At 41.5% G+C, this 23,644-nt stretch overlaps 3 protein-coding genes and 1 non-coding gene across 24 annotated transcripts; 3 read left to right on the top strand and 1 right to left on the bottom strand.

Moving 5' to 3' along the window:
- The first annotated feature begins 744 nt into the window (after positions 1–744).
- dnaja3a (DnaJ heat shock protein family (Hsp40) member A3a) lies at positions 745–5,537 on the top strand. 2 transcript variants are annotated; one of them, XM_061750439.1, is made up of 12 exons: positions 745–986; positions 1,308–1,432; positions 1,696–1,779; positions 1,866–2,072; positions 2,858–3,010; positions 3,099–3,246; positions 3,350–3,414; positions 3,656–3,784; positions 3,881–3,996; positions 4,087–4,184; positions 5,075–5,204; positions 5,301–5,537. In XM_061750439.1, exons 1-11 carry the CDS (start codon positions 779–781, stop codon positions 5,188–5,190), a joined length of 1,449 nt encoding a protein of 482 aa, XP_061606423.1. In that variant the 5' UTR covers positions 745–778; the 3' UTR covers positions 5,191–5,204; positions 5,301–5,537. The 2 variants fall into 2 exon arrangements, with proteins under 2 accessions (XP_061606423.1, XP_061606424.1); XM_061750440.1 differs by lacking the exon at positions 5,075–5,204.
- hmox2b (heme oxygenase 2b) lies at positions 1,749–13,153 on the bottom strand. Of its 17 annotated transcripts, none has more exons than XM_061750453.1 (11): positions 12,052–12,114; positions 10,213–10,304; positions 9,346–9,463; positions 8,774–9,265; positions 8,479–8,602; positions 8,168–8,282; positions 3,622–3,916; positions 3,327–3,379; positions 2,746–3,198; positions 2,375–2,442; positions 1,749–2,121 (listed from the first exon to the last, which is right to left on the bottom strand). In XM_061750453.1, the coding sequence occupies exons 2-7, from the start codon at positions 10,281–10,283 to the stop codon at positions 3,877–3,879; spliced, it is 960 nt and encodes a 319-aa protein (XP_061606437.1). In that variant the 5' UTR covers positions 10,284–10,304; positions 12,052–12,114; the 3' UTR covers positions 1,749–2,121; positions 2,375–2,442; positions 2,746–3,198; positions 3,327–3,379; positions 3,622–3,876. The 17 variants fall into 17 exon arrangements, with proteins under 17 accessions (XP_061606437.1, XP_061606443.1, XP_061606435.1 ...); XM_061750459.1 differs by having other exon boundaries at positions 1,749–2,100; XM_061750451.1 differs by having other exon boundaries at positions 3,067–3,198.
- LOC133466578 (tubulin epsilon and delta complex protein 2) lies at positions 12,111–21,396 on the top strand. Of its 4 annotated transcripts, none has more exons than XM_061750436.1 (10): positions 12,111–12,200; positions 13,708–13,829; positions 14,353–14,396; positions 14,712–15,222; positions 15,613–15,666; positions 15,749–15,827; positions 16,702–16,837; positions 17,849–17,941; positions 19,313–19,500; positions 20,334–21,396. In XM_061750436.1, exons 1-10 carry the CDS (start codon positions 12,114–12,116, stop codon positions 20,475–20,477), a joined length of 1,458 nt encoding a protein of 485 aa, XP_061606420.1. In that variant the 5' UTR covers positions 12,111–12,113; the 3' UTR covers positions 20,478–21,396. The 4 variants fall into 4 exon arrangements, with proteins under 4 accessions (XP_061606420.1, XP_061606418.1, XP_061606421.1 ...); XM_061750434.1 differs by having other exon boundaries at positions 12,114–12,200; positions 16,693–16,837; positions 20,334–21,394; XM_061750437.1 differs by having other exon boundaries at positions 12,125–12,200; positions 13,701–13,829; positions 16,693–16,837; positions 20,334–21,394.
- Positions 13,931–14,004, top strand: trnat-agu (transfer RNA threonine (anticodon AGU)). The gene has a single exon. It is a non-coding gene; the product is annotated as a tRNA-Thr (tRNA).
- Positions 21,397–23,644: the final 2,248 nt, after the last annotated feature.

Below are 23,644 nucleotides of genomic sequence, written 5' to 3'. Positions count from 1 at the left end.
AAAAATAATTCACAAAATTTTTACAAAATTAAAAAAGAATATATTTTTCTATTTTTAATCCGTGGGTGCCGAACTCCGAGTAAAAGGGGGTCCACTGTAATCTGTTTCAGCCCCATCCAAAAGATTTTTTACGTGTTTTTTTGCAAGAAAACACTCAAGTATTGTACTATATAAAACCCAAAGTAATAATATTTGCTCTGGACATAAACCTGTAAACATGAAAAATGCAGGTACAAAACACAACTGTACCGAATGTAATGGCATTTCTTGTTCTTCTTCTGTGTGGTACCAGCTTAGTGGTGCATTAGCGCCACCAACTGATATTGTCCTTCCACTGCAAGAAAACCAATGTGAATTGATGGCAAGTGTTGTGAAGTTTGCTAGCGCTATCTAGCGGAGGACCTCTAAATTGCAGTCGTATCTCAAATTTTGGCTTGCCTCTAAACAAAATAATCGGCCCATGGACGGCTCGTATCTCCCAAAAAAAACTCATCAAGTCAAGCCAAGGCACTCGTATCTTAAGGTACGGATGTGTTGTTTTGAGCCTGAGAGAAGAAAGTTAACGCTACCTTGCAACCTTTGCGTATGAGTACCGACGGGCGGCTCAATAAGAAACTTTTTTTTCTTTTTCATAAAGCCCAAATCAAATCTTGATGTTTTTATTAGGCTTTTATATTTTTTACAATTGTAGTTAAACAGAACCTTTAGAAGCAAATGTGACGCAATATTAGCGTGACGTGATACTTCCTGTCATGCGCAGTACGGCCACAGTGTGGGAATGATGGCGTCCGCAGCCGCTCGCAGTTCCTCACGCTGGCTAACTGTCATCGTGTCCTCTGGGCACCACCGTGCGGCTTGCGCTTCTGTCTCCGTTTCCTGTGGCTGGCTACGGGGCGTTAGCACGTTCGGAGCCGGGACGCTTTGGACCGAAGGGAGCTCGGCGTGTGGCCGTGCTGGGAGAGGGTTGACATTGAGGGGGCTACCTGGTAAGTGACGTCAGGTGTTAGCATTGAGCTAAGCTTGGTTTGGTTTGTTGTTATTTCACTTTTGAGCTTGGACTTAAATTCTGTCAGAATTCCTTAAAATTGTGGCACATGAGTCTTCTTTGAAGCATGCGTACAGGTCCTTGAACTGTGCCAGTGGGTAACACAAGAGTTAGGTAATGTTTTACTTAGTTTAAAGTCTCTTTAGCTAACCTATTACACAACTAATATTGTAAAGCAAAACAAAAACACAATTTCTCGCTAAATTTTAGTTACCAAACATAATGCAGCTGTACTGTCCTACACTTCTTCCCCCCCCCCCAGGTTTCAAAGCATCCCAGTGTGCCTTTCACACAAGCACTTGGGCCAACAATAAGCAGGACTTCTACCAGGTCCTTGGGGTACCTCGCACGGCAACCCAGAAGGAGATCAAGAAGGCCTACTATCAGGTCTGCTGTTGCTGGGCCTATTCACAGCTCATATTTTGTCCTGTTTTACTGCATCTAGTCCAGGGGTTTTCCTGACCGAAATTGTGCCAGAGGTGCTAACAAACACGTTTTCTGATTGCCTGCTTATTGTGTTGTTTAATTTTTTTTTTTAATCATTGGATAACAAATAAAGAAACCCCAGTTTATATTAAATTAAATAAAAAGTGCATTGTGTGTACAGTTCACTCAATCATGTCACACTTTGGCTGTTTGTTGTCCCCCAGATGGCCAAAAAGTACCACCCAGACACAAATAAAGACGACCCAAAAGCCAAGGAGAAATTTGCTCAGTTGGCTGAGGCTTATGAGGTTTAGTGTTATTACCCTTTTACTTTTTTTTTTATTCCCATTTATTATAACACGCAAGCCTCTACAACGCAACATTTTTCTCTCAGGTACTCGGCGACGAAGGAAAGAGGAAGCAGTACGACGCGTACGGCTCCGCAGGCTTCGACGGCGGACAGGCAGGCGGTGGGCAGCAGTACTGGTCCGGGCAGACGCAAAACGTGAACCCGAAGGAGCTTTTCCGCAAGATCTTTGGGGAATTTTCTGAAGGACGTGGATTTGGAGACTTTAATGCCATTTTTGATCAGCCGCAGGAGGTCTGTTGTGTAGTAGCTTCTGTGGTGCCTTGAAATTCAAGTGAAGAAACTAAACATGAAACAAAGTGAATTACATTTTACGTATTTAAAACAAACACACAGCTTTGCCTTAGAAAATGTCCACTTAGCTTAATGCTAGCAAACAATGGAAAATACCATAGATGGACTAATTAGCTTAATACTAACAAACAATACAAAATGCCATAGATGGGCTAACGAATAGCAGCTATCTGGCAGCGTGATACCGCATATTTGAACACAAACGGTGTATCAACACGTAGACAGAGAATATAACTACTCACGAGCTTATTATATTCTTTATCCTCCGTGAAGAACGACTAATACTTCTACAGCTTAAGCCTGTCGCACACTGCACCATGCGGTAGAAGTGGATTGGACCAGATCATCGCAGCAAAAAAAAAAAAAGTTGCTGTTACTTATCACATTTATTAAACTATAAAAAGATTTATAGTTGAGGAAGAAACAGGGTTGCTAAAGAGAGTGGACGTGGGCGACAATGAAAGCGAGAGTGGATGTTTTAAAAGAGGCTCGCTTACTGTTTTTCATTTGAATGCAGAAGAAGCTGCAATGAATTAGTCATGATCCACGAAGTATTTCATTCTTTACATTCTGTTATTTGTTCTTATATAGTACAATATAAAGTGCTACTTACTATAAAAAAGGGGGTTTTCTTTGGGGGAGCCTGAAACGGATTGATTGATTATTAATGAATTAACCTAATTACTAAAAATGGAGTAAATTTGCATTCTGTTTTCCATGCACAGTACATTATGGAGTTGACGTTCACTCAGGCAGCGAAAGGAGTCAACAAGGAGATCTCGATTAACACAGAAGCAGCCTGCCAGCGCTGTGGAGGGAAGGGCCACGAGCCAGGCACAAAGGTCCAGCACTGCCACCACTGCAACGGCTGCGGCATGGTAATACCATCATCTAGCGCGCGCTTTGCTTCCTTTCATGCCTAAAAGCTTGTTACCATATGTAACGTGTAACTCTTGTTCTTTGCAGGAGACGGTGAACACCGGCCCGTTCGTGATGCGCTCCACGTGTCGACGCTGTGGCGGCAAGGGAACGGTCGTTTCCAACCCGTGTCACACCTGCCGCGGGACTGGGCAGACCAAGCAGAGGAAAACCGTCATGGTCCCCGTGCCCGCGGGTCCGTCACGCCGTACTATGCGTTACAAGCGCCCTCAGAATTGTTACTCGTGCCATTTAAAAGTCACTGACAGCCACTACCTGTTCAACGTGTTGTCCTTCAGGAGTGGAAGATGGCCAGACTGTGCGAATGCCTGTCGGAAAGAAGGAGATCTTCATCACGTTTAGAGTGAGTGACCACAGGGGACGTAATTGCTGGGTCTGTTCATACTCAAAAAAAAATAAAAATGCCCCAGCTTAAATAGCTGCCTCAGTTTCCCTTTCAGGATAGTTTCACACATTCTGAGGTAGTCTAGTGACTGCCAGAAGTGGAATGTTTGAGTGACATTTGAATAAGCCTCCGTTTGAAAAACGTCGTATTCATCCCAAAGTGTACTTGTGTTAATGTGCTGTTTGGTTGGTGGTTTCAGGTCCAGAAGAGTCCAGTGTTCAGGCGGGACGGCGCCGACATCCACTCGGACCTTTACGTCTCCGTGGCTCAAGCCATCCTGGGCGGCACGGCCAGGGCGCAAGGCCTCTACGAAACGCTCAATTTAGCTGTAAGTACAGAAAAAATTTAAAAACGCATCATGCCCACATAAATGGGCATGCATTTGCCTTTGATGAGAAGAATGTTGCTTTGGTCCTCGGATCAGATCCCAGCTGGCATCCAGACAGACCAGAGAATCCACCTGGCAGGGAAAGGAATCGCCCGCGTCAGTGGCTACGGCTTTGGTGACCACTACGTCCATATCAAAATTAAAGTACCCAAGTAAGACGTGAAAGGGGGAAATGTGCATCGTCTTCATCAGAAGTGCTGATTGCTTTGGAAGACGCCTTATTTTTGTTTTTGTTTTTGCAGGAAGCTGACAGACCGGCAGAGAGGTCTCGTCATGAGCTACGCTGAGGACGAGGCGGACGTGGAAGGAACGGTTAACGGCGTCACTGCCACCGCCACAGGTAGATGTCACTAATCTCATGCAATTTAAATCATTTATTTCCCTTTTGAAATGAATGTAAATGCCAATAATCTGTTCCAGCCCTACTAAAAACACTAACACAAATTTGTTTTGGTAAGAGAAATAATACTGTACAGCATTCCACTTTATGAAAACATACAGTAATAAATAGAATGTCAAGAATTAAATGGTCCTGTCTGGTGTGTGTGCCTTAGCCACCAAAGAGCAGTGTAATGCATACACACAACACATAAATTTCATGATGAAACAGAAGACTGTCGTAACTAAGCTGTAGCAATCTTGATTGTTTTTCGCAGAGGATAAAGAATATATGCCGGTATGATTAGATTGTCTGTGAGCCTGTTGCTATTGTGTGTAAATGTTTATGGCAATCATTGAAGCTAGTTTCGTTATCCTGTCTATGGCGTTTCCCCATTATGAAAGCATTAAGCAAGCATTCCCAAGACAAAATTGTGTGGTTGTTTTAAATATACGTGTAATTCTGTGTTTAGTTTGACATTCTGTTTAGTTTCACAGTAAATCTCAACTTGTTGCGGAAAACTTGAAGCCTCATTTTTTTTGAAGAATTGTTTACCATCTACCAAACTGCTGCTGCTTGTAAAGTTGCGTTCGCATCAAAAAATTTTGCCTGCAAGTCAAAGCAAAAATCGGCCGAGCAACTGCCCATACCTCAAACAATTCAACGCACTCATAAATTGAGGTCCCACTGTACGTTGTAATAAATAATGATTTTTGGAGCAATTAAGTCAAATCGACCCTATTGAGGATAAGCGGAACGGAAGATGAATGAATGGATCATTTTGTGGAACCCACCTGAAGATCTCTTACATCTTTCCAGTGGTGTCTGATATAGTGTGACTCTGTGTCCAGGTGGGGGCAGCAGTGGTAAGCAATTTAAGAAGGAAGGGCATGACAGGAAGGAAGGCGAGTTGAAACAAGAGAGGGGCTTCTTCTCCACACTCAAGCGATTGTTTAGTTCTTCCTGACAGCCACAAACCAGGTAGGACGAGTACAGTTAATCTCTGGTTTGTGGCTGTCAGGCTCCAATGTCCTCTTAGCATTTTGAAATATATTCATGTTTCTACTCCTCTTCCAGGTAAGAGGTCTTCGTGGACCTGAGAGGCTCCGTTGCGCAGCGCAAAGGATAGCCATGTTGTCGGCATTCTCGCATGCATCCAACAAGGCAAAGGAGATCCAGTTCCAGCGGACTAAAACGCTTCGTCCATTTTAGCTCCAAAGACTATGAAAGACGGCTAATCGTAGTAGTCTCCACATGCGCAGACATAAATGATGTTTGAAGACACAAATACATTAAAGGTTTGTCATTACAAGACCTGCTGTTCATCATGCTTTCAAGAGTACTTACATGTTGATCCACTAATTTGTGTTTCGGTTATTTTATAACCTTAAGTTTCGATGGCCATTCATGCCATCTTCACATTTGTGCACCATATATATATAAAATAAATCTACTTGCGTTTTTTTTTTTTTTCTTACATTGTGTCTATATATCCACACACAATCCACAATACACCTCATGCAGCTCAATAAGGTAATGTTAATATAAACACCACTCTAATACATTAAATTCACTATTATGAAGTAAAAATAATTAAAAGTCTATCCTCAAAAAGAACACCTTGAAAAGACTAATATTTTGTATTAAAAAAAAAAACCTATTCAACGCACCTAATGAGGCCAAAGGCTACAGAAAATAAATGAACTAAAATTAAGCTATTGTAAGTCACAGTCAAGCATCAACAAAAATGGTCCCATATGTCAGTCACATGGGTTTTATTTCATTACAGACAGCAGCGTTCTCTTCTACAATCCACTGTGTACTGATTTAAGTTGTCCAGATGGTGAGAGAGTAGTACAAGTGTATGCAAATGTGTGAAAGCATTCCACTTGTTTTCCATTAGACTCTGTACTGTTCTGCAGTTCCCAGTGTCACACTGGTTTGCCCTCTTTTAACCATCACGACACGAGTCTCCAAAATAACCCAACATCACTTCAATGAGCGTGGATGGGTTTGAAGAGGAACGTTAAACTGGGGTTGAAAAGTGCCCTTTTAGAACAGGAATAATATAAAATGCTGTGGGGGGGGGTTCTGCAATTACACTGCATGTACACACAGTAGCAACAATAAAACAGTACAGTATGAATTAAAGGAACCGTGAATATTAATGAAACCCTTTTATAAGTTGGTACCTAACCTGAGGCAGTTCCCACTCAACTATAAATACTCAAATAGGCGTTCATATACTGTGGATGTGCTCTACGTATACTCTATGTATAAAATAACAATCCTTCATCCTAATACAATAGGCTATTTCTTATGACAGTATTATTATGAATACAGGCTCCTTTGGCAGCTTGAACTATTTGTCGTTCATGTTGGGAGTCAAAATTGTGCAATCTAAAAAAAAAAAAAAACGTTTTTTTTGTAATGCGAAAAGTCTTGCTGCATAATTCCAATGTGTTTTAACACTAGCGCAAATGTGTTTGTTTATCATACGCTTGTCAAAGTGTAAATGCCGTAATTCCTCAAATAGTTGTCTCTACGCCTCGTTAGTCACGTCCACGTGAATAAACAGAATAGGTAGCTGTAGTTATGTGTTGCGGTCTTTTGCAGAGTAGATTTGGCATCTGTAACGCTGACAATTGCAGTTTATGAGAGCGCATTTAGGGGTTACTGTCATTAATACCACCATGTGGCTTGGTATCTGTAAAGCTGATATATACATGATCACCGGAGCGCAACCGGAAGGCTGAGGTTCATGAGTGACGGCAAAGCACTTTTTTTTCTATTCGACAAGGCGATGGCCTGTTCTATGTAGTTGTTTGGCATCTAGATGCCACCAGATGGCGCCAAAGCAGTATTTTCATGTTAGGACAGGGCTTAAAGCACAAAAAGAGTAAATAGGTGAGTTTTTCAGCCAAAGACACACGATAGGTTCCCTACAAAAAATCCATCAATAGGCAAATTAGCGCATACTGAACTGCAAACATACAGGGGAGTTCACTGTATTACAATACATACTATATTGTAATATATAGTACAGTGGTGCGTTGTGATATTGGTTAATTTGTTCTGTGACCGCACTCGTAACTCAAAACACTCAAATCATCTTTCCCTATTGAACTGAATGGAAATGCCATTAATTTATTTCAGCCTTCCCCCCAAATTTTTTTTTTGTTTTTAAAAGGGAAAATAGCAGAAGTACACAAACTTAATATTATAATGAACTTAATAATATTAAAATGTATTTTCTAGGGAATTTGTGTGGGGGGGGGGGGGGGATTTTGTGCAGTTGCATAACTAAATGGCTACTATATGAGGAACTACAGTATTTAACATTGAAGGCCAGCGTGGTAATCATGAAATGTGACCAGAAGGTTTTTTGCAGCACGTCAATGCAGTTTGGACTTTGTTTACCGCAACGTCAAACAATAACAGCTAGTGAAGCTTGTATGTGAGAAATAAACTGTTATATTCGTCAAGTTTTCTTTCCTGAGTCAAACTGAGACCCTGTATGGCCAAAAACACTTGTTAAGAAAGCTCGTCCATAACATATGCATAGTATATTTTAGCGAGCAATTATCATTAATAATCATCTTTGTATCACTTTACAGCATAAATCTGTGCTTCAAACATCTGTCACCTTATGGGAAAGTGTGAGAAAACCTGATGTGAGGACAAATGACTCATGACAGGATGGATGGATGTTGCAAAGGAGGTAGAAAAATTAAAAAAAAGGCTGATAGACAGGTGGTAGGAGGGCGGGGGGGGGTCAATATGGTCCTTAAAATTAACGCATTGGAATTCCAGATCCAGGTATATTTGCCGTGGTTGCACGTGGCAACTTTTCCTACACTTGGTCTCCGAGCCTGAGAAGCCTTCTTACTATGTCCCCCGTCCATCAGTGTTTTTCACCTTCTCTTGCTCCTCACATCACATACCAGGCGGCCAGGCCGGCTAAGGCGGCGAACCACGTGGCGATGAGGACCTGCCCGGTGGGGTGACGCAGAACGGCCATGGCCAGCTGGCATGCGTACGCCGTCCCACCCGTCGTTGCTAAAACCAGAGGAACACGGCAGTAAAAGGTACTTAGTATTTTCAAATGAATAAAATGCTGGTGTGCACACTATAAAGCTATTTTTTGGAATAACGTTAGCTTTTCCCACTGAACATTTATTTTTTTTAGTTTAATTGCACAGGTTCAAAGTGAAATTATGAAGATTTTGTGGTGGTGAAAAAAACAAACGCGTACCCATTTTGGCAGCGTAATAGGGGCATTTGCTGATGTCACCTCCCGTGTCTCCATGAATGGGCATTCCAGCTTCAGAAACCTCCTCCTGGAAGGTTTTCCCGATTTCCTCCAGCTCCTCGAAAACCTGCCAGCGTAAAACACAAAAGATGACGTCCAGTGGTGGGAAGTAACGGGGTACAAATACGTCATTACTGTACTTGAGTAGATTTTGCATGATGCCTGTGAGTATTGTAATATTGTCTGTGTTTATGCACCGTTTATGTTCAAATATGTTATTTAAAGAGCACATTTTGACCTCCATGTTGAACTGGAAGGCCTTAATGGCCTCGTCCACCAGGCTCTTCTTGGTCTCCGCGTCGAGTTCCAGCTCGTTCATGCGGCTGCGGTAAAGCTGCTTGAAGGCCTTGGCGCTGTCGATGGCGTCGAACTGGTAGAACTCCAGGCCCTCTCCAGTGGGGGGGAGCTTCAGGGCTCTCTGCGCCACCTTCTTCAGCACCTGACCCCCCGACAGGTCACCCATGTAGCGGGTGTAGGCGTGGGCCACCAGCAACGCCGGGTCATCCCGGCCCACTTGGTGGATGCGGTCCACGTAGCGTTGGGTGGCCGGGGAGCAGCTGATCTGGCTCTTCCATTCTGGGCCGTAGAAGTATTCGAGGTCACGGCCCAGCGCCTCGTGGCGGTGCAGCTCCGACGGAAAATAAAGCGGGGCGAAATGGGGGTGGTCCTTGTTTATTTCGATTTCCTCCTCCATGGCGGTGTAGGTGAAGTACAGAGCTACGGCACCCAGCTGTCGGGGGAAATATCAATCATATGTTTTTATCTCCATCAAGGCCATCTGTGTTGCTTTCATCTCCTCGCGTTCCTCACCTTGAAGAGCTCTTTGCGGATTCGCCCCCTGAGGAAGTCCTTTACAAATTGTGTATTCTCAGCCTTTTCATGAACATCTTTGGTACCAGCAGCCAACATCTCAGATAAATCATCGGGCCTGGGGAGGCGAAGGGAATAATGTACTGCGGTCACTTTAATGTTGATGCAGGCATGTCCAAAGCCTTTCCACACACAGAAAAACCAAAGTGGCCACTTCACACTGAGTTTATTCTACATGGTCAAAAACAATCCAATGTTGTACTGTCAGTCAACATTTATATTAAAAAAAAAAAAAAATAAAAAAAAAAGTCTTTCTAAAAATCTCTATCAATGACAAAAAAAAGTAGTGATGAATTGGTGTTAGTGTGATAGGTTCATTTGAAAAGAAAAAAAACCAAGTGATATCTTATAACATTCTACACTAAATGTAAAAAATGTGTGACCTCTTGATATTTGCTTATTTTTTTGCTCAAGTCTGATATTTCCTAACAATTTTTTAACAAAATCAATCATGTGATGTCTTGTTGAACATTGTCTTAGTTGGTGCTTTTTCACATTAAACATTTAAAAGATCTTTAAGTTGAAAAAAAAAGTCATTTTATTCATGTTTTTAACTTTTTCATTTTTATTTTTGTATTCAAATAATAATGTGATATCTTGTAATATGAGTTAAATTTTAAAAGAATAAAACAATAGTGTGATATCATCTGTGGTTCAACATATTCATTCATTTCATTTTATTTTTGGAATTTAAAAATACTGTAATAAAATTAATGATTTCCCCCCCCTTAAATTTCATATACAATCTATTTTTCTATCTATTTTTGTCTGTTTTAAGAGACGCTGAAAATACAAGGGAAGTTTAACCTGAGGGTGTCTCCTTTCTCCTCGTTCACAGGCCCTTCTCCATTGGACACGCTCTCTGTCGTTGTGGCCATTTTGTCTGACGGTTGCCACCCCTAGAAATTTTCATAGACATGCAAAAATGTTAACACATTGACACACAAATCCGAGTGGAAAAGCCCAAGAAGTGGTACAGTAAAAACTCGGCCAACATTAAGTGAAGAAAGACACCACAAAAAAAAAATCAAGGTTAAAGTGTGAAGTGAAGAACTATGATAACCATAGAAGTGGAAATGAACTTACTGTGACATCGGAAAGGGTCTAGTTGATCACTACAATATAAGCAATATAATTCAGTCCATATCAATTAAAGGGAACATGTTTGTATGGAATGCTCCCTCCATGACCATTGATAGCTTTGTAAAGGGAGAATTGGTGATTCAGCTCCTGTATTGTGTGCCTATCGTAGTGTCCGGCGTTATATGGCGTTCAATGGTACGAGCACGTGACGTTTGTAATGAGTCATCACTTTCACTTGGACTGTATGGAGCTCGCACACACATTGAGACCGAACAAAAACGAGGAAATAACAGCAGGCTCCACTGCACTGAGCTAGCCGTTGCCTTCTATTAAAGGAGAAATACGATACACTTTTTTCGTAGAAACTTTGTTTAACATAAAATTGTCCAGATCCTCGGAATTTCAGCCTCTCAACAGTAAATGTTAATGATTATATTTATTATTATAATACTAAAGCAGTAAATACTGATAATTATATTTATCATAATTATAAAGTAGACTGATTATCCTTGTGTTGCATCAAAATAAGTAAATAAATTTGCGAACATTTTTTCCTTTGGAAAACAATTATCAACATTTTCACTAAATCATAAATGCTTGTGCATTTTCGGCACTGTCAATTTCAAACGATGTCCTCTTTTAGAATAAAGGGATGAGATTTGTTTTAATCTGATTCATCATTTAATAAGAAAATAAGCAACAGATTAATCAACAACTAAAATAATCATTTGTTGCAGCACTGGTGATATTACAGGGCAGTATCTGAAGTTGCACATTCCGATTTTGTATTTTATCTATTTGCCATTCATGCACAAATTAAAAAATAATAATAATCTGAAATTAATCAGCAGTTACGCAGTATTTTGACATTTTTTTTCCCACAAAGTAATGACTCTTATTTAACTATTATTAGGACTACATTTTACACTTACTGGAGTACAATTTTTGGCTACTCTACCCAACTTTGATTTCAAGCATTTAAAAGTCCAAATTTACCAAAAGTGCCAGAGGAGATATATTCAGATCAGGATAAAAGGGGGGCTGTCGTGGCCCCACTGTGCTGTTGATGATGATGTAGGGAAAGAAAGTGACCGTCTGCCACAAGATTCAACTACTTTCAAAGCCGACTCTGTAGGGATGACCAAGTAGCGCAAGGTTGAAATCTGATACAACCAGGCCAGGTTTAGTACAGAAGGTCTATTGAATACTGGCAAACAAAAAGCAGCAAGACAAAGGCCCTGTGCCATTTAACGTAGATTCTAGGTCTCATAGCTACAATTTAGTCAGCTCTTGTTAAGAGACACTTAGAGCCCTCGTCTAAATACGACTGAGATATTGCTCCACTATTTGGACAACATAGCCATCAAACGTCATTTTGACAACAACAACAAAAGCTAACTTTGCTTGCTAGCATTACACAAGCTAATACCTAGCAAGCTCTCCGACAGGTTCGGCAAGAAGGTGGTCGATAAATATATGACCAAAAAGCACATTTTGAGGCTTTTTTATTGCCTTTTAGAATTCAGATTTAAACGCCATAATGGCGTATAACGCCGTACTAACCTTCACTCCAGCCACTACGCGTCGCTCGGGTGAACTAAAGTCAAGCTAGACGTCTACTGCGCATGCCAGGAAGTGTTGAGGCGCCCGTTTCCAAACCTCTTTGTAAAATCAAAAGCGTCAAAATACTCGGAAAGAAATGCAGTAGAAAGGTAATGTAAATACCACAAGCGGTGTTAAATGACCAAGCAAAAACAATGACGTACGCTTATTACATATTCGCCATGTTTTAAGTGGAACACTGTCGTGTTTTTCAACATTTATTAGGCCGAGGCACAGATAGATAATTTTACATTAAACAAATCACGGCACCCCACCAACCAAAAAAGGTCACAAGAAGTATTCACTGAATAGTTAAGCAATGATGGATACACAAGATATTTGTAGCTTCTGCCACCTAATGAAGGTTTTCAGACAGTTTAGCACTTAACAAAAACACTATATACATTACTCACTATAATACTAGAGTCGTTGGCTCCAGCAGTTCCTGTCCCTCACCTAATATGTTCCGTGTTGGAACTTGGCGTATATGTACTGTTACACTCCCAAGTCATAACGTTTCTGACACATACCCGCGAAAATAATGTTGTTTTTTTGTCTTTTTTAATAAAAGGGAAGTCTGACCTGGGGCGCACATTTAATTTTTCACTGGACAAGGCCCGAATTTATATGCAAGTCGTATTATGCCGTAATCTCACTAACCATACGATAACGCAGTAGTAAAGTCATAATTATAGTAAATATTTGTAATTTAAAAACAAAAAACAAACATGTAGGCTGTAAATATAAAACGTTATTCTTTTGCCCCTACGCAAACTAGTTCGTTGTGCGCTGTTCTTATCTGCGTATGGGAAAAGTGTGACAGACGAAGAAGGGAATATTATGTGTATATGGGAATATTAGAGCCCAGCATTAATATAGCAGATGGCTGCTTTGACAGATTAGTACGTTGGCAGGAAGCGGGGAAGATGATTAAGGATCTTATTCCTGTTCCAACGAGGCCAGCCAGCTGTTGTATTTACAATAAATTGCTTTCGGAAGAGTCACTGATGGTGTAGTGGTACACTCGCCTGACTTTGGTGTGGGCAGCGTGGGTTCAGTTCCCATTCAGTGATGGTGTGAATGTGGGTGCGAATGGTTGTCCGTGTCTATATGTGCCCTGCGACTGACTGGCAACCAGTTCGGGGTTTAGTCCGCCTTTCGCCCGAAGTCTGCTGGGATAGGCTCCAGCGCCCCGCGACCCTAACCAGGATATGCGGTGTTGAAAATGGATGGATGGATGGAGGCTTTCGGAAGTATTTCTTTGAAGTTCAAGAAGAACTAAAACTGTTCACGAACTCAAGCGTTGCGATGGCACTTCTCGCGAGAGTTGACATCCGACTATGGAAACAAGTCACTGATTCGTTTATGTGTTGTTATTCTTAGTGAATAAATGTAAGTTACATGTATATAGGTTTGTCCACAAGCGTTTTGAGAATTGTCGTCAGTGACAGTACGGTCTTTTAACGTTTTAGTGACTTTTACTTCCGTAAACGTCATATGGGACGTATTGGATTGCACTCGACATTTTTTTTTTTTTAATGAATAAAACCGCCGAAGACACGTGTTGACACTTTCAATCCACCAGTCCTGCTTTTAATGTTATTTTTAAGTTAACAGCGGTCAAATAAGTCAAATATGTCGCTGCTTACCGCCGTCGAGACAGCCATCAAGTCGTGCAAAGAAGAACGGGTGAGGGTGAATGGACGCATTCACTTCTACAGAGAACTACTACAAAGCCTGTAAGTACGCCATTTTTGCTCTTTTAGGTAAGGTCATTATTTACTAATATACAATTGTACGTAGCGTTTAAATTCCATAATTATTGCAAGCGTTGGCACCTGGCGCTGTGGCTTAGTTGGTTAAAGCGCCTGTCTAGTAAACAGGAGATCCTGGGTTCGAATCCCAGCAGTGCCTTTTCCATGTGGTACTGTACTATTTCTTTTCATTGCTATATACATCATACATTGTAGTCAGACTGATTTTATTGATATTGTCAAACATCAACTACAATATTTCACAGTATTAATAAAAATTACAATTCTAGAAAAACAATATTAAATTACTGTCATCATAGTTTGAATCTTTTAAAAGTATTAAGTACAATATTTCACAGTATTAATAAAAATTACAATTCTAGAAAAACAATATTAAATTACTGTCATCATAGTTTGAATCTTTTAAAAGTATTAAGGCAAGTAAATTTGCTTGGCTTATACAACTGTGGTTACGTATAATGAGATCCATTCTGTCTTTTCCCCACAGGGCAGCTCCTGATGAACCAGAAACAACAAATGATGCTCCGACCGGTAATTTTCTTATTAATTAAAAAAAAACATGAATAGAAGGTGAAAAACAACAATTCTGGTCAAACGCCAAATCCAACTTTTCACACAGGAATCAAATGGTTGGTTGGTAGGTAGTTAAGTCGGAGGTTTTACTTTATGAAGCCCGTTAGGGGAATTATATCATCATCTGAACCTTGTAATTCCAATCACCTAATGGTACCATCTGCTATTTATTTCCCCGAGGGTAAAATAAGGTGTTTTATTTGTGTACCTAGCATACTACATGTATACTCTTTCTGGATACATCGTTAAATTAATGTTTGTGTGTCTGTTCAGACACAGCAACATCAAACCCAGTGGAAATGGAAGAAATGAAACTGCTTGAGCAAGCGTTACAAAAAGCCCTTTATGTGCGCACCGGCACAAGGCTTTCTAGTCAAGTCCCAGAGGGAAACAAACCCACTCAGCTTCGAAAGGACCTCGGTGCCATACCCAAACAGGCTACTTCAAAAGCCTCGTCTGCTTTCAAAGGAAATCAGACGGCCAGCAGATCGACACTCAAGTCTGCCGGTAGTGACAAAAAAGTGCCCAAAAAGCCTGGAACATCATTGAAATCCTCAGCCACTTGCGGTCCTGGAAAGTGTAAAAGCACCGTTGGTAAATATGTGAACACGACCGATCTGAGGAGCACGCATCGTCAGGCTTCAAAAAGTGTCCAGCACACTGCCTCGGTGAGCACAAGTGCTAGAAGCAGCTCGCCGCATGGTGAGGACCTGACCAGAGTTGCAGCTGCAGCTTCACCTCACGCAGGAGACACAGCAGATGACACTCTGCCTCAACCAAGGAGGTATACAGTATGTAGACTAATAGTAACATTGCTTTATATTTTAGTGAACGCCCTTTGATCGGGATACATTCCATACCCACCTGCAATAGCTGAAAATCTTGCATTGAGACCGTATAAAACAACTTTCTAACAGTTTTCTCCCTCCCACAAGCTGTAACGTGTGTAAATGTATTTGAACACACCCAGAAATTGCAAGCATAAAATGCATAGAAAATACTAAGCGTGTTGTATCTGTGTACATGCGTGTGCCTTCAAGCTAGGGTGGTGTGTGACGTTGGCGAGTCTGCGTTTGAGAGTGCGTGTGTGTGTGTATATATGAGCACAGCCAGTTATCTTCGCATGTGTGTTTATTTTCTTATCATGTGTGTTTATTTTTATGTCTCCTGTCAGATTACGGAGTGAGCAGAGAGCACAGTGGATCTCTCTCAGGCTCAAGCAAAACAGGTGGGGGAAAATCTCTTCGTTTGTCCGACTATTGCGTAGCTCGTTTTTCACTTTCGTGTTTCGCTGTTTCCTTCCTCGACAGAATGTGGGACAAAGCGATGGCCGCTCAAAGGAAACCTGCGCCCGGGAGGAGTCGCTTCATGGAGAGAGTGAGAGCAACGGTATATCCTTCCTCTTTTCGACTCACGCCTGTTAAACTGTGCTGGGAAAATCCTCATGCACATTTTCCCCCTGCTGTGTGTCACGGCTATATAGGAGATGTATCAAAAATTCTGCCTTAACAAAGGTAATAATACTCATTTTTGATTAACTTGAATAAACGATGAAACCACAAGTTTGCATTTGTATTTGCAAATACATTATTTTTTTTTGTCCAAGACTGTTTCTTTTGAATTTAGTTGAAAATCCTCACAATGATTATGTCGATGACGATTACGTTTAATAATAATAATAATAATAATAACTTTATGTACTGCCTTTCAAGGGAGCCAAGGAAGCTTAAGAAAAATGAGAGTACCTGTATCACTGAGTCAAAAACATGATCAAATGGCTGATAAAATTACACTTGCACATAAAACTATTCATATGCCCACTGTAAATTGAAACACACAATTTAAATATCTCGAGCATATATTACAACTGGTCATTATTTAATAAAAGTGCCCATGTTTTGAAAGTTAGTACATTTTGCAACTGCATGTAATTTACAACACTTGTCCAATCGTTTTGACGAAATGATGGATTTGAAATTGGAATGTTTAAAACTCTAAAATGAGTTTGGTTGAAAAATGTCAATACATTATTTAATTTTAAAAGTCGCTCCAAGCAAAAAAAAAAAGTACAGTATAGTCTTTCATATCTCTGGAGAATGGTAGCTGGGAAACACTGGACTACTAGTTAGCAGTGGCACGTCTGCCTCACAAATGTTTCTGAAGGTGCACCGAGCGAAATGGATCGATACACTTAAGTGCTTGAGCCGTGCGGACGTTACTATATTTATCCATGGCTTGTCAATGACATTTACAGTTTCCTAAGGACTGGCCACGTGGAAGCCCGGAGCAGATCGGAAGTCTGGTTGGCAGACTAAATCGCCGGGCTGATGAACTGGCCCAGCAGTGCCAGACAATGGACCTTCTGGATCAGCAAACCCCAGAGCTGGGCGCGGAACCGGGTAAAATCCGCTCACACTGAAACTTTTTTTTTAACGGCTTTTCGATTTTAAGTAATATTTTAACTATCTTTAACTGTCATACAACTGTAAAGAGAGGTTAAACGTGCAATAAGACTAAAATATACTCAAAGTACTCACCCTTTAAAGACACCTGATAAGCCCCCTCGTGGCTGTAATTGGTATTGCTGGACTAATTGCATTCGTGTCAGCATGGTTAAATGTGTCGATACATGCAACTGATTTGAAATATGTTGTCTTGATCATCTTCTACTGCGCAGGTAGTCTCTTTCTTGTGTCATAGTAACATCCATTTTTGGTTCTGCGGGTCATCACACTTCATCATCATCCACCTCTATGCCATCATTGGAACAGCTCTGGTGATGTCACGAGAAAAAAGCCAAACCCAAGTTTCCATGCTTCCTGCGCTGGAGTGTCATGATTGGCTGAACGCAAGCTTCCCGAAAAATTGAAAAATGAAAAACGTTATCATATTTTTAGGAGTTTTAGTTTGTAGTAAGCCTGAGTGATTAACAGATTTTATCAATTCATTCCAGTGTCTTGCTCAGGATGTGTGGGTTTTTTTTAAATTTAAATAGCTTTTTCCATAGTATAGTGGTATCATCCACTATATCACCCAGCCCTACTATGTACCCTCCACTGTATATTTCTAAGGCTCAGAGCTTTCAATGTGTCATCCTGCCATTTGATGTTTTTAATTAACCTTGACAGAGGAGTCGAGCAAGAGAAGGCGAGGAACTTACTACATTTTGAATTCAATCCAGGCATTTTTATTTTTGCTTTGACCTTGACAGATGCCTGAGAACTGGCAGGAAGCGCTTGCTGAGAAATGTACACTGTTGCGCATCTCCTCTGCCCTTTTTTTTTTTTTTTTTTGTACAACTGCAAGCGATGAAAGCTTAAAAGCACATTTCCATTTAACAACTAACATTGCCTCTGTCATAATGATCCAATTCCAATTATTTTATTTTTTATTTTTTTTTATCACTACAGGGATGAAAGAAAACAGGTGTTCCTGTCTAACGCCTGAGCGATTGCAAATAACAGCAGTGGAGCTCCAGAGAGTTGCAGAGCGAGCAAAACAAGGTAGAAGTATGTTTCCCCCCCCCCCATGTTCAATGGAACCAACACTGTGGTCACGTATTTATTCCGCAATAGGCGTTCTCTTTGTGTGTTGATTCACATGTACTGTAGCTACAATATGTAACACAATATAAGTCCTGTTACCGCTTACAAAATTGATCACAATCGTGCTGATTGCTCCGAGATTGTCCATTCACACCTGTTTTCTTTGCCATGCATGGACTCATTGCAGCACTATTGTACCAGCTGTTTCTCGCTCCCCTGATTGTTTTCTTTTTCCTGATGGCTTTGCCTTTTTTTTTGTTTCATGTACACAGTTTTCAACTTCAACCTCACAAATGGGATTGTAAGAATTATACACCGTCATCGTTACCCACTTTCTACATGTCACTTATTTTAATCAGAATATTCATGCATGAGTCACTGTGGAACTAAAAAAAAAGTCCCAAATTAGTTTTAATAAAAAAAAATTATTTTAATTCACAGGGCACTATTATAACTGCAATGAAAAAAATGGCATATGCAAGTCATCCGACAGTCACTAGACCTCAGCAATTCTCACAAGACCTATATTGAAGAATTATGGAGTCTTTTTATTGAGTCACTTTTATTCCAAAAGAAGGACCAACCTCAACAAGAGATGTTAAGAACTTGAGAGAAATTACGACCTCGCTTACTACCCCTGGGCTGTCCTGTCCATGTACTATTAGCTACTAGTGCGTCCCTTCCTCTCATGGTCTATTACTGGCTTACTAGTTCACTTTTACTGTAGACTAAAACAAACTTCTACTGTTGTTGTCATATACAGTACTGTTTTCGATGTTATTGTTTTCTGTTTTTTTTTTTTTTTTTTGCTCTGTTATTGTTTCTTTTTGTCTATCCCCTCTCAAACCTCATTCTGTCCGACTGCATTTCCAATGAATATCCATTTCACCTGTGACCCTAATTAGGAATCATTTGGATAGATGATAGTCCTTCTGTGTAGTCGCTGTAGCTCGAAAATAGATGAACCTCGCACAGCCTAGCTACCAAGTCACGGTTGAAAAAACTCGGGAAGGCGGTATAATGTCAATTTTCCCCATTCACATTCCAGAACCAAATTGAGAACGACTCACTCACAGACACATTTTAAGTAATAGGCAGATAAAATATTTTCAAGGTTGTGTTATTTCACACTTGATAGATGGTCAGGCACTGCAGAGACCCAACTATTTGTATCCAAACAATAAAAAAAAGATTTTCCATAATATGTCCCCTTCAAAAGCGGTGGGCGCTGCCGTGGTTGGTCAGGGGCCCGGCTATTTCAAACGGAGGCAGCAAACGTTTTCGGGCTACGGTTGCTCACGCTCTAAAAATAGCCGTCTTTTCCTTCAGAGTGGGAAGCATGGGATCGATGGAGGCCAGAGGGAGGTTGTCTTTACGCCGCCGGGCCAGCGGAAGATGAGGCAATCGCACGTCATCTGCCCGTGACTGTCACTTACACCTCGGAGGCTGAGCTGCGGCAGCTGGAGGCAATCAGGATGAGACTTGCTCTGCTGCGGCAGGAGATTTACCTCCAGCAGGTGAGCCTTGTGCACTGCACTCATTCAGAATTTCATTCATAATAACTAGAATGAGCTGAACAGTTTCAAGTCGGAAGGGATTGAACCAGTCCAGAAATGTGGATATCTAAATATTTTAATTATTGTCATTTACTTGGGAATATTGTGATGTGGAGTAATGAAAAATGTGGGAATTTGGGGAATCTAAATAATAGTTCCCAATTGGGATGCACTGATACCACTTTTTTCTTTACACAGAGTACTAGTTCTTACATTTGAGTACTCGTCTATACTGAGTACTGATACTTAGTAAAATGTCTTGCAATTGTGATGCCATTTTATTTTAACCAAATATTGTTTTGCTCAAATATAACACTTTTTTAGAGTACCAACTTGGCATTACTGACATTTTATCTTCCAACTGCATGTTTTTCAGTCTTGCCACACAATACACTCAAATGGAGCCTGTAACACAAGGCATTTCAGTTATGGGGTGTCTCAGTCTGAACAATAGGGGGCACTATGTAAAAGGAGTACATAGATAAGAGACAAACGGGAACGTAGAGTTTAAGCGGGCAGCGGGGCTCGAAAGTCGGTGCTTGCTGGACGGCCTCCATCGCCGTCCAATCAGACCATAATTTGCCGTCGGATAAAAGTTATCACATGTGATTACCTTCAACTATATCCACATAACCGCTAGGGCTCCTTCCTGCAAGGTACACTGTGTTTCAGGCTGGTGATGTGGTACTGGTGTGTAGTATCGGTGAATTTCATATATTTCATTGGTAGTATTGGTGCGTCCCTAGTTCCTAAGATGTCCTCTATGGGCTGAAGTTTCCTTCTCCTTGTGGCAGGCTCTGCTGGACGCTCTGTCCCCCCAGCTGGCCTCCATCGTCCCCTCGTGTCCCGACCGAAGTGTGTTGAGAGACGTGTACTCCCTACTGGGTGAAGGAGGTCAACGTTTCCCTGCCATCATCCTGGAGTCTGAGCCAGAGTAAATGATTGCCCCTTTTTTCAAGGTCATTATAAAGTTTTACTTTACGTAAAGTTCCAAATTAGTTGCGAACTTTTCATTGTATTGCGTGATGGAACGAAAACAATTGTATGTCTGAAAATAAAAACAATAAAAGCGAATGTCTTTATTTGTAGTGTACAGCCATCCATTTTATATAATGCTTATCCTCGTCGCTGAGCTACACTGAAAAATCACAGGGCACCTACAGAGAGGGACAACCATTCGCATTAAGTGGGAACTGAACCAATGCAGGCGGCACGGTGGGCGACTGGTTAGAACGTCTGCCTCACAGTTCTGAGGATGGGGGTTCAAACCTTGGCCCCGCCTGTGTGGCGTTTGCATGGTCTCCCCCCCCGTGGGTTTTCTCTGGGCACATTTTCTATATTGCTTGACCTCATTATGGTTGCGGGTGAGCTGGAGCCTATCCCAGCGAGAGGTGGGGTACACCCTGGACTGGTGGCTCATATAGCTAAACAAGCATTCACACATTTTCACATCTGAAAATTCAACAAGCTCAACATGAATATATTTGGAATGTGGTTGAACCTGAAGAAAAAGCACGAGGTGGTCATGCAAACTGTACACAGGAGGGCCTGAGCTGGGATTCAAACCCAGAAACTCAGCTGTGGGGCTGATGTGCTAACCACTCCTCCACATTCCACAGTTGGCGCAGTCAAGAGAAAATGTTTTGAATTAGTGACTAGCGATTAAGTTGTCAGTTTGATATTTATGCCATGGCGACAGGCCGCGTATTGTACTAGAGGGACGTAAGCGATGTCACAAATACCGATCCTGAAGTAATTCACCATCTGTGATGCAAAGAAACTCAGCAATTGGGTTTTATTTTCTCACCAAATGTGATGCGAGGGGAGTATGTTGGAAGCCTTGGGGGAGGCCTTAAGGGCTCGTGCCTGCTGATGACATGTGCCCGGTTTCGGCCTTGCCAGATGGGGCGACAGGTGGCTTGGAGTTCACGCAGCAGGACGTGGGTGTTCGAGGCCTGGTGAACACACCAAGCCTGAGATGGTAACACATGGGGAGCTGCTTGGCCGTATGCTCCGATCTGGAAATGCCAAAATTCCACATGAGGGGCTAGAAAAAGATCAAGTTCAAATAGTCTGTTAAGTGAGTCTTAATCCATCAAATCCCTCAAAAAGCAGTCACGCAGTCTTAAAAAGAAAAAGTCAGACCTCTCCTCCAGGATCAGAATTGTCAGATAGCAGCCAAGCGATGTGTTTCTACCGCATTGTGCCGACGGGGCCGCCCATGCAGTTGATGAAGCATCCTCGACCGGATCGTAGAAAACTCCAGCACGCGGGTCCCGTGGGAGTGGCGGCTACGCAACGCAGCCTTCGCGAGCGCGGCTCTCCCACTTCCACCACCGTGGCTTCACCCTACTCGGGTTAGACCTGTCTCATGCTCGTGTGCCAATTTATTCACTCCTACTTTGCAAATATCCATATTTTCCAGGGAGGAAGACACATTTTGTTTCCCATTTCATCAGAGGCAGAACTTAAGCTTTCAACCGAATTTCTTTTTTTTTTTTTTTTTTTTTTACATAACAGTTCTATGGCCACTTTTTGGGTGGACTGGTGACCAGTCCGTGGTGTGACCCGCCTCTTGCCCGTAGTCAAAGCAAGTCAATTTTATTTTATTTATCGCCAATCGACAACAGATGTTATCGCAAGGCAATTTACACACTGAGCAAGTCAAGAACCACACCCATACTGTATATCACTGGTGTCGGGCGGATTCCCCGCATCTCCAAAACCATTACTTTTCAGGAACCCCCCCCCCAAAAACGTATGTCTTTCAGTCAGAAAACTTGAAGTCAACTGTACGGTATTATGTATAAACACACAGTAACAACATTTGCACCATCATATAACCTGCAGTCCCTTAAGCGACTTGAACCTGATCTGTCGTCGTGTAAAAGTAGCGTGAATGGCTCGCATCTTCGGCAGAATACTCTTCGTCACCATATCTCTGTAACGTCTCCAGCGTAATGGATCTCTTGTCCAGCTGTTAAAATTGTTTTAAAACACCATTAGATGGTTTTATTTGTGTCTGTAATTATTTCCTATTTTAACTTAGTAAGAAATGTTTAAAATAATGTTGCCTCTTCCAGTGACAGTTGGAGCCTGGACCATATTTTTTCCACATTCATGATTTACTTTGGGAGTACAGAGGTCTTCGGTTTCCAACAGGCCTTTCACGTGACATTTTAAGATTGCGAAACAATGCGTAATAAATATGTCATCATGCTACACAAGAAGACACGCTCAATGATTGCTGTACTTACTGTTTTTCGTTTGTTTCTCGTATAAATATTTATCATGACTTTACCGGTGCATAAGCGTAGGTTAGTGATATACTACCGCACATTTCAGCATTTGTACAAATTGGATTACGTCACTGCCGTAGGAACAAAACTCTTGTCGTAAACCCAGGATCCCTTGTAACTGATCGAAATTTTCCTGCTTTACAAAAAGAGCATAAGAATTAAAAGACAAGTTTTTTTTTAACTTCGCAATTGAATAGCTACTCTGTGTTAACTACAAAAACATTGGAACGACAGAAAAAAAACCGAACAATTTCTTGACCCTTTCTTGGGTTTTCCAATGCATGTCATCAGCAGCTTATCACTCACTCTTAAAGAAAAAAGAGGTGGGGGGGGGGGAAATCCCCCATTTTCAAGTTAACAGAGACTGAAAAGAAAATCCACAGGAACTCAAAGGCTCCCCCAGGAATCTCAGCTTGCTTTTGAACATGTTGTTTTCTCCTCCAGTGCTCACAAAAACATTCCTCTCTTCCCATTCCCTGCTTTGTTTCGCTTCTGCCCCTCTCGAGTTCTCCTTCAGAGCTACAGCATTGGCCGCCTGTGTTCGTCACGTCGACTGCATTTAGGCGTACTGTATTCTTTATTTACCTTGTCAGCGTTGCCCCTGAGCAAGGCGTTCTCCTTTCGTAGAAAGGCAAAGAGTGTACTTTATCTTCCGGGATCTTACACTAATGGAGCATGTTTGGCATGCATCTGAGAATATTAGGTATCCAATTATGTCGTTAATGTGGGCCTTGAGGAGCTGGAGTCCTTTTATCTAATCACGGCGAGACAGCCAAAGTCATGCTACTTCCTGCAATTTTGAACCA

The sequence above is a fragment of the Phyllopteryx taeniolatus genome, chromosome 16, assembly GCF_024500385.1.
Source record: "Phyllopteryx taeniolatus isolate TA_2022b chromosome 16, UOR_Ptae_1.2, whole genome shotgun sequence".
Lineage (NCBI taxonomy): Eukaryota > Metazoa > Chordata > Actinopteri > Syngnathiformes > Syngnathidae > Phyllopteryx > Phyllopteryx taeniolatus.
The sequence above is the reverse complement of the archived record's forward strand: the minus strand, read 5'-3'. Positions and strand labels throughout refer to the sequence as shown.

What these genes read in the sequence shown, in the direction of transcription:
- dnaja3a (XM_061750439.1), top strand. Translation starts at nt 779, where the DNA reads ATGATGGCGTCCGCAGCCGCTCGCAGTTCCTCACGCTGGCTAACTGTC. An exon ending in ACTGCAACGGCTGCGGCATG is followed by an intron (nt 3,011 to 3,098) that starts GTAATACCATCA and finishes TGTTCTTTGCAG; the next exon opens with GAGACGGTGAACACCGGCCC. An exon ending in AGATCTTCATCACGTTTAGA is followed by an intron (nt 3,415 to 3,655) that starts GTGAGTGACCAC and finishes TGGTGGTTTCAG; the next exon opens with GTCCAGAAGAGTCCAGTGTT.
- hmox2b (XM_061750465.1), bottom strand. Translation starts at nt 10,283, where the DNA reads ATGGCCACAACGACAGAGAGCGTGTCCAATGGAGAAGGGCCTGTGAAC. An exon ending in TCCGCAAAGAGCTCTTCAAG is followed by an intron (nt 9,266 to 9,345) that starts GTGAGGAACGCG and finishes TTCCCCCGACAG; the next exon opens with CTGGGTGCCGTAGCTCTGTA. An exon ending in TTAGCCGGCCTGGCCGCCTG is followed by an intron (nt 3,917 to 8,167) that starts GTATGTGATGTG and finishes TTTCCCTGCCAG; the next exon opens with GTGGATTCTCTGGTCTGTCT.
- LOC133466578 (XM_061750434.1), top strand. Translation starts at nt 12,114, where the DNA reads ATGCCAGGAAGTGTTGAGGCGCCCGTTTCCAAACCTCTTTGTAAAATC. An exon ending in TGGAGAGAGTGAGAGCAACG is followed by an intron (nt 15,828 to 16,692) that starts GTATATCCTTCC and finishes TGACATTTACAG; the next exon opens with TTTCCTAAGGACTGGCCACG. An exon ending in AGGAGATTTACCTCCAGCAG is followed by an intron (nt 19,501 to 20,333) that starts GTGAGCCTTGTG and finishes TCCTTGTGGCAG; the next exon opens with GCTCTGCTGGACGCTCTGTC.